The sequence below is a fragment of the Uloborus diversus genome, chromosome 1, assembly GCF_026930045.1.
Source record: "Uloborus diversus isolate 005 chromosome 1, Udiv.v.3.1, whole genome shotgun sequence".
NCBI classification, from domain to species: Eukaryota; Metazoa; Arthropoda; class Arachnida; order Araneae; family Uloboridae; genus Uloborus; species Uloborus diversus.
The window spans coordinates 83,915,636-83,928,410 of NC_072731.1; the positions used below are offsets into that span (position 1 = coordinate 83,915,636).

A 12,775-nucleotide genomic window follows, 5' to 3' on the forward strand; every position below is an offset into this window, starting at 1 on the left:
TCACTAAACAATTGAGGTAGTGAGTAGCAAAGAGATGCAAGTGGCAAAATTAAAAATTTGGAGATAACTAGTGCAAATGATAGGTGAACCTCTCCTCTATCTTGGGGCAAGAGATAGTATTAGTAGCCCTGGTAGGTGCTGCTGTACAGCATGAATTAGAAAAAAAATTTCAATGAAAGCCTATCTAGGAACTGATCTTTAAACACGTTTTACTCAAAACTTAAAATAATCCACTTGCATCCCTTTGCTTCTCACTGCCTCAATTGTTAACTGTCGTAAACTATAATGCATATAAAAAAATCAGAATTGCCTTTTAATCTGGCCATATTAATTATTACTGACACGATGATTGACACTTTTGGAGAAATTAAAAAATAATGAAACAAAAAATTTTTGTTTTGACATAGTTTTTGCAAATTTTACCGTTTTTAGTTATGTTCAATCTCCTAAGGGTTTTAAGCTATTTTTTCTTTTAAGTGAAAGAAAATTGTATTATATTTATGTGAGAAATCAAGAGACAGTCCTATAAGGAAAAAAAAAAAAAAAAAAATCTGTGATAAAGATTCAGCAGGTAAACATTATAGATACAAAACAGTCGATAAAATAAATTACCCAATCTTCTAAGAATTCATATATAACAATACTAATTCAATGCTACTTCAGTAATCTGAAACAATGCTGCTGTCTTCTGCTGATCTTGTCAGTAAAATTTTTTTTGAAATTTCTTTATTCATCGACCTTAGAGCTATTTTATGGCCAAGTTAGGCCAGTTTTTTGTAAAATTTGTAAGAACTAATTTGCAAAATTCGACTGTATCAAGCGTTAAACTTTTAGCCAAACAAACTGTTTGTGTTAATTTTAAGTTTGATCAAAGAACATATTCAGTTATCCCAAGCAGCTTAAAATGAAACTAATCATGATCTTTTGTTAGTAAATACAGCCACAAATTCTGAATAAGATACTTAAAAAAAGTAATACCAATAAATATATAAATAAAAAATCTGAAAAGTGTTATATCCCAAAACTGGCTTTATAGTGTAATGTATCTTAAAAATAACAGCAGATAGGAACGCATATGCTTCATTGTGTTTGTATTATGATGCATTTATTTCACTAGCTGGCAGAAAAGTGTTTCACTTAGCCACTAAGAAGTTATGTAATTGAATGCATTAGTATTCAGAGATGAAATTGATCATTGCAAATAATTTAAATGCTGATTTTAGGCAAATGGATTAAATAAAATTGAAACTTGATTTAAAGCATTAAGATGTTATTACGAGGTAAAACCAGGGTTTGTACTCCATTTCAGAAATCAGTGAACGAGTTTTGAAGGAGTAATATGAGATTTTGAAGGAGTATTTTTGGGCAGTCCATAATTGATGTCATTCATTTTTTTAACGTATTTGACCCACTTCCCTTTGTCACTTGTCATACTTTTTATAAACATATTTTTTAATAAGTGTGTGATGTCCTTTTTGTCACTCTCTCTCTCTTCCCCTTGTCACAATTTCACCGCTGCCTGTTCTTGGTATTCGATTATATAAGTGAGGAAATTTTCTTTACCTTTCTAAAATGACATTTGTCTTAAAACATAAAAATAATCCAACAATAGCTATATAAATGAATTAACTAATGTTATTGGCAAAACGTTTCTGAAATAAGCTTAGTTAACAATATAGTTTAAAAACTAGTATATATGTTAAATAGGATGTATAAAAATTATAACTACTTGAGTTATGAAATCTTTGTTTTTTCAGTACATTATTTTTTGAAAAATTCATAACAGTGGGTTGTTTGCTCAAGGTCTTTTGGGAATGTATTTCAGATCTCCCCCCCCCCCTGTCTGTGTTTTTCACCTAATATTCATCAATTTATTTTCGTCTAAAATGTGTATATTTTGTGTTATTTAACTCAATTATTGGCTGCACTATCATTTTAACTTTCTTTTACGAAGTAAAGTATTGTATTCACTCAAAAATGGACCTTAATTTCCATTTTGTTCGCCCCCGAATGATTATCGAATTTTTTTCCAACCCGACCACACATGGATATATGCCTAAGAACGTATGAACACCAGAAATATCCATTTTGAAGAACCCAAATTGGTTATGAGTTTTCTCGTGACGTCTGTATGTATTATGTGCATATGCACGTATTTTGCATAACTCAAAAATGGTATGTCCTAGAAAGTTGAAATTTGGTATGTAGACGCCTGGTGGGGACTAGTTGTGCACCTCCCCTTTTGGTTGCATTCGAATGTTCCAAAGAAATGTTTTTCACCTTTTCGGGGGGAAATCATTGTTAATTTCAATGCAAATTCAAGTGGTGTTATAATTTGGTAAACATTTGGAGATTGGTCACGAATTTCGAAGTTTTTTTTTTAAAATCTGGTTTTATTTTGGCCACTATTGGAGATATTTTGAGAGTTAATAACTGAGTCACATTAAAATGTCCAATATTGGGAAAATTAATCTGTATAAAACGTTTCTTTGCTTCAGCTCACAAGGAACTTGGGGTAAAAATATTTCTCAAGTTTCTTTGCTTACTCCAAAGCACTATTATCATTAAATTGGCATCATAGTAGCAGAAACTTTCTAGCCAGTCTGCGACACTATATGGGCAGTTGAAAATAATTTGCAGCATAATTATCAGTTTTAAGTTTTCATAAAATACATAAGTAAAGGTCAAAACTCAGTAATTTTCCATCTGGCCAGTAGCTGCTAGACCTGAAAAACTTAGTAGTTACTACTGTCGTCGAGTTTTAAAGTACAAAAAAAAAAGGGGGAGGGGGGGGGGGGCAGGGCAGTTTTCACTACTTTCACAAAAATAAATAGAACTCTGCGCATTATGAAAATCAATTATTCAATACACATTTATTTAAATGTGGGAAATTAAGGTAAAAATAGGTTTTTGAATTTTTTTTTCAAAAAATGAATAAACAAATTTGTAAATTAGAAGTTGGCAAGAAACTACATTTCAGATGAATGTTTTAGTTTACAGGTAAGCTTCTAAAGCAAATACAATTGTGCAGGTAATAATTAAAAATTTTTATAAAATTAATTAAAAAGAAACATGATTTATTGTACATTTTATGTAATCTTCAATAGTTTGTATTGAGGTAAACATCAATTTCTGTTTTTGGAAACTTAGGCAAGTAATAGTCTTGTCTATTTCCACCTTGCAAATGACCAAACATGGCATCTACGCGAAAAATGCATGATTCTTAAATAGATTTTTGAATTTGTTACATAAACGTAGAAATAAATTCAAAATCCTTAAAAAACTACAATTTACACAGTCCAGTCACATTAATGTGACCACCACGTACTTTCCACGTCGGAGTTAAATAACCAATCGCAGAAGGCAGCACAGTGCAGTTGAGCGTATATAAAGGGTGTGTGAGGACTTCGGGAAACATTTCAATCGTTGGCGTAATGCAGAAAAGAAGCGATTTATCCGACGTCCAAAAGGGCATGATCATTGGCTTTCGGGCCAAGGGTGGAAGCATTTCCGAAACGGCTGAGTTTGTGAACTGTTCGCGTGCCGCCATGGTAAAAGTGTACCGTGCATGGCAAAATGGGACTGTCCGAAATCAGCGACATGGCAAATGTGGTGTACCACGGGCCATAGATGACAGAGGCAAACGACGGTTGCGGAGATGCGTTCGGGCAGATAGACGGGCTACCGTTGAGCAACTGCCCACCAAAATGAACCAAGGGGCTACCAAAAGTGTCTTCCAAACTACTATTCAGCGAACATTGCTGCGTCTGGGCCTCCGAAGCAGATGCCTGGTTCGTGCACCTATGCTGACTGCTGTTCATCGACGACGAAGGCTAGAACTTGCATGCCAGTACAGCAGCTGGACGTCCACTGAGTGGCGACAGGTAGCGTTTTCAGATGAATCGCGTTTTATGCTCCATCGGACAGATGGACGTTGGCGTATAAGGTGTGAAACCTATGAAAGGAACCACCCTGCAACCATTGCCAGAACGGTCCAAGCTGGAGGTGGGAGCATTATGGTCTGGTGAATGTTTTCCTGGCATTCTCTGGGTTCACTGCTCATTGTGGAAGGCACGATGGATCAATAAAAGTATGTATCTGTCCTTGCGGACCATGTCCACCCCTACATGCGCATTTTTTCTCAGGATGATGGCATCTTCCAGCAGGACAATTTTAGGTGCCATACAGCTGCCAGTGTACATGCGTGGTTCGAAGAGCACCAGGATGAGTTTACCGTCCTCCCCTGGCCAGCAAACTCACCTGACTTAAACCCAATCGAGCATCTGTGGGACCATCTCGATCGAGTTGTTTGCGCCATGGATCCTCAACCGCGTAATATAGCCCAGCTGGCCACGGCATTAGAGTCGGCATGGCTCAACATCCCAGAGAACACCTTCAGGGACCTAAGTGACTCTCTTCCTGCACGTCTCGCAGCAGTCCGCTCTGCGAAAGGTGGTTATTCTGGCTTTTGACAGATGGTCAGATTAATGTGACTGGACTGTGTAGATGAAATAGTCAGTTTTTAGACATAGCCTCTAAAGCAATGAAGATAAAATAATATTCTAAAGATAAAATTTTGCAATTTTCAAAACAGTAATTAAGAATTGTCCGAAAAAAAGGGCACATTTTGCATAATTTTAAGCCCCCCCTCCCCCAGTTTGCATTGCAATAAACATCTCATTCCGTTTATGTAAACGTAGGCACTAGAAGTATCTTGCTTACCAGCATCTTGGGAATGACCAAACATGGCGACTACACTGAAAATTATGTTATAAATTTTTGAATTTGTACCAAAAAAATAATTTAAAAAAAGATCCTCATTGGATTACACTTTAGCTAAAGTGTTTAGCACTTTTGGGTCCAAAGCAATGAGGATAAGGTGAAATTTTAAACATAAAACTTTTCATTTCTCAAGAAAATTACTTAAAAAAATAAAAATAAATTTGAATTTTGACATCTGGAATTCAAATTATGTTTTTCGCAATCACGAGTGTGTGTATGTAGGCGTGTGTGTTTGTGTCTGTGTGCAGGCATGAGTGTGTGTATGTGTATTTGTGTCTGTGTGTACGTATGTGTATATAGGAGTGTATGTAGGCATGTGTGTTTGTGTCCGTGTGCAGGCATGAGTGTATGTGTATTTGTGTGTGCATGTGTATGTATCTATGTATGTGTGTGTATGTATGCGCGTGTGTGTAGGATATGGACGCAACCTGGAGACTGCTTTCGCTAGAGGAGCAGCATCGTGAGGCGGGGGGGAATCATAGGACATCAAAACAGTCAAATGAAAACAATAAGCAATGTGATTGCTCAAAAAAAAAAAAGATATGCTGCACATTTTAAGTTCTTTCCATTAATTTATAGTTAAATAAAACATCCAATTCTGCTTCGTTTTTGAAAACTTAGGCACTTAAGCATCTTATCTACTTCGATCTTTTGAATGACCAAATATGGTGACTATGTTTCTAGCTGAAAGCATCAATCGCCTTTCCAGTCAAAAAACAATCTCTAAACGATATTTGCCAAGCTGTATTTCTTTCTTTTTTTTCTTTTATTTATTTATTCTTTCCTTCTTTCTGTTCTTTTGTAAAATTGTCTGCAGGCCACTGAAAAATCTGCGACATACTTCTCGCGGTTTCTGCTATCGGGATTGCCATAAAAGGAAGTCATGTGATATACACATCAGCTTTTTTTTTTTTTTTGGTATTGGCAAAGATAAAAAAAACTATAGAATAGTGAAAACGTTTTTATAGAATATGAATGTTGTTTTTCTCACCCCTTGTCCGCGAAAAATATTACTTTATATTTTTCCGTCAATAGCTAAAAGTATAGGATTATTTGTGACAAACTTGAACCAAATAACTACTTTTAATTATTTATTTTTTCTATTTTGGGAGGGGGCAGGGCACCCTCCCTTATAATTGCCTTTGACTTTCACCATGTGAAAAGCAAAACTGCTATTTACTAACATGGCAGACAATTTTTATGAGATGTGACGAATGAAATATATGGAAACTAAATTCCGGAGAAAATTATTTTCTTTTCCCGAGATGTAAAAATTATCGTCTGTTTCAAATGTGTTTATTATTTTTTCTCAACTACAAGCGATACAGCCTTTTTTTTCTCCCCTTCACCCTCATGACGAAGTTAACAGTTGTCAATTCAAGTATTTAAAATGACTATCATAGAGGGAGATTATGTAGTCTTGAACTAAAATTAACGAAGATTTGAAGGAGTTGAAACAAAAATGAAGGAGTTTGAAAGGCCCTTGAAAAATTTTCCTAAATGAAAGAGTATTGGAGGAGTTTTGAAGGAGCATAGGAAACCTGTAAATCACGGCCGTAATTAGACTTTTGTTTTGAGGAGGGTTTTACCAAACACATTTTTGTGAGATCAAAATTGGTACATTTTCTTTTGTTTTAATAGATTATTTTAATGAGGGAGAGATATTTCTGCTTATTGCATGAGCAAATGTAGAAGATGACGTACATATTAAATAAATATAGAAACAATATACTTTTTGGAATTCAAGAAATTACACTCAAGAGGGACTCCTCCTTTTGGAAAAATGGCGAACGAGAGTGAAGTACAAGAATGTCACTGATGGAAAATTTCTGACGCTCAAGTTCTAAAAAATTTTTTAAAAAATCTAAAGTCCACTTCAGGAAATGTATAATATGCAACTTTATTAATTACAACATCATTTCATTTCTATTTGCGAAAATAATCAATAAGGAAGAAACAGAAAGAAGTTAAATGCAAAATAATGTTTCAATGTGAGTGCTGATGAAACAAACGGCATTTCTCAAAAAGAAATACAGATACAGCAATAGTTTGTACCATTTTTCAATAGCAATAATTTCATTTTTCAAGGAAAATTGAAAATAACAGTAATATTTTTTTTCCAGATACTTTTTTTGTTCTGTTTTGTAATAGTTTTGAAAAATTTTGGAGGGCGTTTCAAGACTAAAAACCTTCCCCTTGCATACAGACTTGATGTAAATGAAATGGTTCTCTTTAAAAATAAAATAATAATTTTAAAAAATCAAGCACAGTTTGATTCAGACAGCTTTCTTTATTCCATCTATACATAGTACAAATAATTCAATTTTTTAATGATTGTACAAAACAGCTACAAAAAAATCCATTCGGGAAAATGATTTCAATTCAAGAAATAGATTTAAAAAGGCATGGGCATTTTATGTGCTGGAAAATTTAAACTATCCCGTGTCTTATAAAAAATAATACAACTAAAATATAAACAATATTTCAGTTCAAAAACAACATATATTAATACATAAAAATAGGTTTTCAACTGGACTCTGTAAAATACAGCTGGCAGCATTATTTCATACACGCTTTTGGAAGAAAAAAAAATATCAAGACACCACAAAATTTGACTAAAACCTCACAAACGGAAAAGAGTGAGCATTTGTTTTCAATGTTTATAAATTTAAATAATTTAAAACTAAAAGAACTAACAAGTATTAAATAAAAAGCACATACTGCCATATTTAGGAAAAATTCCACAATATACAACCCTAATTACAAAAAATTTGACTGCATAACTAACAGAAGCAAAACTAACTTGCAGTTTAGAAGTTGACAACCTAACAGTCTTAGGAGTGAATAAGGAAATATGCCTGCCATCTGTCAAATTAACTGTCTATAGTTTTATATTAAATATATTTACTGATAAAATAGGGGATGGAGTTAAAAATAAAAGGGTAAAATTGCTTACCACCAAAGACCAAAATTTTGTTTAAAGAAAAAAAAAAGGGGGGGGGGGGGCTTTGGTTGCTTATACAAGAAAATATATTTAATGATTTTAGTCAAGTATCACAATTTGTCAAAATTTAAAAGCATAATAAAGATTTAACACATGCAACATACATCAAGCAATGAGAACCAACACGTAGCACATTATAGTAAAAATAAATTTTGGTCTTGGGTTAAGTATCGTTCAAAAAATTTTGGAGAAATGTATTGGATGAAATATGTGAACACATTAAGGAGCTCAAAATGAATACATAAAAAAATATACACTAAAATTCAAAGTGCACAACTTTATTACTATGAGCTCATTATGGTTTTCTAATGTAAGTTTCAAACATTAGCTAGCAGTGTATCTTGAAAGAATAAGATTTACTTGAAAATGTCATAAGTCGTCATACCTATCCTGAAAGTACTGATAAAGGTTAAGACAATAATAACATACTATTTACAGAGAGCAAAATTACACCAGTGACAGCAGATAGCACTGGTAATTAGAATAATTTTATTTATATATATATATTTATAATTTACTGTATATAACAATATCCCAAACAACATTCAAGTTTTTTCATTCAAACTGTCCCAAGAATTCAAACTCTACAACACAGGAAAGACTTCATGCTTTTGTGCAAGGAGAATGTAAAGTATGGTTATTAATGAAGTTAAATCGCTGTTTCATAGACCAATCCATAAAATTTACCACGGGGATCATTTTGGTTAATGTTGAAAAATTCTTTCAATGCTGAAAAGAATTTTCAATTATTGCAAATGTAAACCCTGCAACTCAAAAATAATAGCTTTGGCAAATGAAAATAAAAATATGTAACTTGATATTAAAAAAAAGAAAAAAAAAAAAGAAAAACCTAAGCCCAAGTAGGCTTTATGCTTCATATGTACTTCCAAAACACAGAAATAACTTTTGTTTCAAATTCAATGAGTTGAGTACAAGCTGATGACTAATTGTAATTGACTATAGCAGCCTATATGGGAAAACAAAATGTTACAATTAAAAGCCTTAAAACAGATTTAAAATAAAAATAGATAACTGGGCATCTCGGGAAACTCTAGCCTGCAAATTCCAGCTTTCCCAAAAGGCTACACTTTGGTAATTTCTGTTAGTATCAAATCTAAACCCAAGTTGCAAGTACTGCGCAATGAAATCTTGTCCACTAGAGAACAAGGAGAGAGTGACATTAAGTGAATTTTTTTTCATACACATTTCCAAAGAAGGAAAAGTTAATCACAGCTTTGTATGAGCCAAAACACGGAAATGCTGCAGTTGAGGCGTCAGACAGCTCGCACAGCTGACAAATGATGGATAAGCCCTTAATGAATTAGAATGTGTGATGAAGAGGGATTTATTTTCTCAAACCGTAGCAGTTCGTACGCTCAGACTCTCCTTGGAATCTGATGGGGAAGTGTGCAGTAACACAACTTCTTGCTCAGGACTACAAGTGACTGCGAGTCATTTCTGGCGGCTTGGTTTCTTTTTTTTTCGTTTGAAGAAGCAACAACATCTGAAGGGGAAAAAAATGGAAAATTAAATTGATAATGTTTTGACTTGATATATGCAGAGTGTTTGGTAGAAGTAAAAATTAAAAATATAAAATCAACTTTCAGTAGGAAAATGTCAAAACATTTCAAAGAAAAAAGTTAAAAAATATATTAAATAACATATATGTAAAAAATGTTACAAATTAAAACATCAATAGTATCCATGCATAAACCATGAACACCAACTTTTGAAACACTGATTTTTAAAAAAAATTGTTTTCATACATATTAACTTTTACAAATAATTTTTTGATTGGGGGGAGCTAATTCACATCTTGTATTTATTAATTTTATTTATTGCTACAATTTTTAGCAGCCAAAGCAAAATTAGAAATAAAAGTATTATTTTTTTAATTGGTAAATCAAGAAACCCAAAACAAACATTGCTTTTGATGAAAATAACATGTCAATAAAACAATCCAGGGGTAAAAATTTATAAAAATAAGTCACTAGTTCAATAGACAGGTACCTACAAAATTCCACTGATCTGTACATTTTTAGTGGTACTAGTGGCCGATCTACTATTTTTCCTAACCGAGGTAAAAAACTGAAACTGTCACCCCTAGCCAGTTTCCTACATGTTTTATATCTAGTTTCAATGAAAAAAAAAATCACAGAAATTGCAGACATTTGCCACAATGAATATTAGGTAATGTTTTTTTCTCTTAAGGAGCGTTTTCAAGATCATTGTCCTCATCCTAATGGATGAACAGTGGTCTTCAAGGAAGGATTTTTTTTGGGAACTAACGTTGAGACTATACAGGGAATTTTTGGGTACTGTTATCCTCATTCTAATGGGGATTTGTGGGGTCTGTTGACAATACTTTGGGACTAATGAGTTTTTTGGCCTTTTCCTTATTTATTTAGGAGAAAAAGACTTCTCATGGTTCATACTCTCAATTCTTTTTCTCGGCAGGGACCACTACAACGATCGTTAAAGTTCACGCAGTGCCAGATGCAATCTGATGGGAGTCTGGATTTTTAGGGAATATTTAAGAATTTTCTTTATTCAAATGGAAACTTTTAGGGACTAATGTCAGTTTTAAATAGGCATTTTAAGGGAATGTTGTCATTATTCTGACAGGAAATCATACACTTTTTTCCCTCATTTATGCCAAATTGTTGAACATGTGTCACTTGACAGAACTTTTATTTTCAAGGTAAACCCTGCAAAGTTGGCCAACACAGCTAGTCCATCATACACAAAACTGCCGCAATTTCTCCAAGTTTTGTATTACTTTAAGTTTTATATTTTCTGATTAAAAAGTTTCCTGCTTTTACATAGTAATTTTAAAATGTCTTATGACATTAATGCTCTGTGTGAGTGTTTGTGCTTGTGTACTGCGTGTGTTACATTCAAGCGCGGATCCAAGGGGTGGGTCATGACCCCCCCCCCTCCCTTAGCCAGACCAAACATTACACAACAGGGCCTTTTTAATCCTCCTGTTACTGAATTTTTCGAAGGAGAATTGAGGATTATCCAGTTTGTGAACAAATTTAAATTATATCCAAGTACAAAATTATAGGGGGGGGGGGCAAGTGTGGGTCAAGCGGGAGGTCATGGGGTCATGACCCCCCTAGCTAGACCAAACATAGCCCAACAGAGCCTTTTTAAACTTCCAGTTACAGATTTTTCCGAAAGAGAAATTGAGGATCACCCACTTTATGAACAAATTTAAATTATATCCAAGTGCAAAATTAAGGAGGGGGGAGGGGCAAGTGTGGATCCAAGGGGGAGGGGTCATGGGGATCATGAGCCTACTCCCCTTAACCAGACCAAACATTACCCACCAGATCCTTTTTATTCTTCCAGTTACAGATTTTTTCGAAGGAGAAATTGAGGATCACCCAGTTTGTATAAAAAATTTAATTATATCCAAACGCAAAATTTACGGAGGGGAAAAGCGTGGGTCCAAGAGGGGGGGGGATCATGAGGGTCATGACCCCACCCCCCTTAACCAAACCAAACATTACCCACCAGATCCTTTTTAATCTTCCAGTTACAGATTTTTTTCGAAGGAGAAATTGAGGATCACCCAATTTGTGTACAAATTTAAATTATATCCCAGCGAAAAAATAGGGGGTGGGGGAAGCGTTTTTGTATTTAAATTAGAAAGATTTTTGTGCTGAGAGCTCTGGCTTTAAGCAGTTTGAAGCAGCATATTGCAGTTATATATAGACTGCAATGCATATCTCAACACAAAATACCTGGTACCTATAAGGAACGAGACAATGTAGAGGCTTTGCTTTAAAAAAAAAAGTAAAGAGGGGGGTGGGGCAGGGGTTCAAGTAATTTTTGTTGGATATTTATAAACAAATTCTGGCAAATAGGTTTTTCTTTAAAAACCTGGAATTACTTCTTGGATTTTTTTTTTTTAATTATTTTTTTTTTAAAGAGGAATATCTTGTTTGAACAGATCATTGCTAAACCTCTATTGCGGTTACATCTATATTTGCACATAAACAATTAATATTCGCAAAAGAGTTGTTTTGCGGAAAATAAATTTCCTTAAGTGTGCGTAAAACAGTGAAGCCTCGCTTAACGTACACCCCTCATTCCGGACAGTTTTTTTTTTATTTCCTCCATTTTTTAGGATTAAAACATTAAATTTCCCTTTATTAAAGTGGAGACTATCAAACTTGGTCACGGATATAACTTTTCTTGTAAAAAGGATTTTTACCCTCATTAAAACGGACACTCTTCGATAATTTTGGCGAAATGTGGTTCATTTGCACAAAAAGGCGTCTAGTTGTCTAGTCGTAATGTGCTCATGGGGCATGGGATAGTAACTTTTCTTTTGCGTGAGACTTCACTTATTTAAATCGTCGATGATAGCAAGAACCAAGCATGCAACCATCAAGAGTCTCAACACCTTCTGATGGAAAGGTAAGGATTTTTAAACTTTTTTTCTAAATAATTGAAATAACTGCTTTGTCAAAATTTATGTTGTTATAAAATATTATATTAAGTGAATTCAATATTTTATTAGTAGTTTTCATATTTACCAACCCGACATTCTGAATTTTTCCAGGGGGAGGGGCGAAAGGGGAGGATGCATATTGTATCGAAAAACAGCAAAAGCCATGCCCTATACATAAATTTTTCAAAGTCAGGAAAATTAAAGGGGGAATCGCTCCCCACACCTGAAACCCCAATTTAAAAGAAAAAAATGCTATAGCAAATTTGTTTTCATATTAAAGTGTCTTGAGGGTAATTGTTAATATATTATGACTTTATGGGCACTAGCCTGAAAAAGATGGGGGAACCGCTGTATTAAGTGAACTTTTGTTTTAACACATGCAAAAGTTTTAGCGAAGGTAGCCATTGTTTATGTCTTTTTCAGGGGAAATACGTTAAAATGTAATTACCATCCAGCTCAAAAGTTTTAAACACGTAGTTGGAATGATAGACTGAGGACAAAATGATGCAAGTGTATTGTTTGTAATA

The 12,775-nt window shown here is 34.0% G+C and overlaps 1 protein-coding gene across 1 annotated transcript in view; it reads right to left on the reverse strand.

The window, feature by feature from the left end:
• Nucleotides 1-7,052: 7,052 nt before the first annotated feature.
• LOC129230758 (casein kinase I-like) overlaps nucleotides 7,053-12,775 on the reverse strand; it is a gene marked incomplete at its 5' end in the record, with an annotated part of 59,087 nt that continues 53,364 nt past the window's right edge. The window contains 1 exon segment of the mRNA XM_054865194.1: nucleotides 7,053-9,290. Within this exon segment, the coding sequence (XP_054721169.1) occupies nucleotides 9,239-9,290 (52 nt within the window).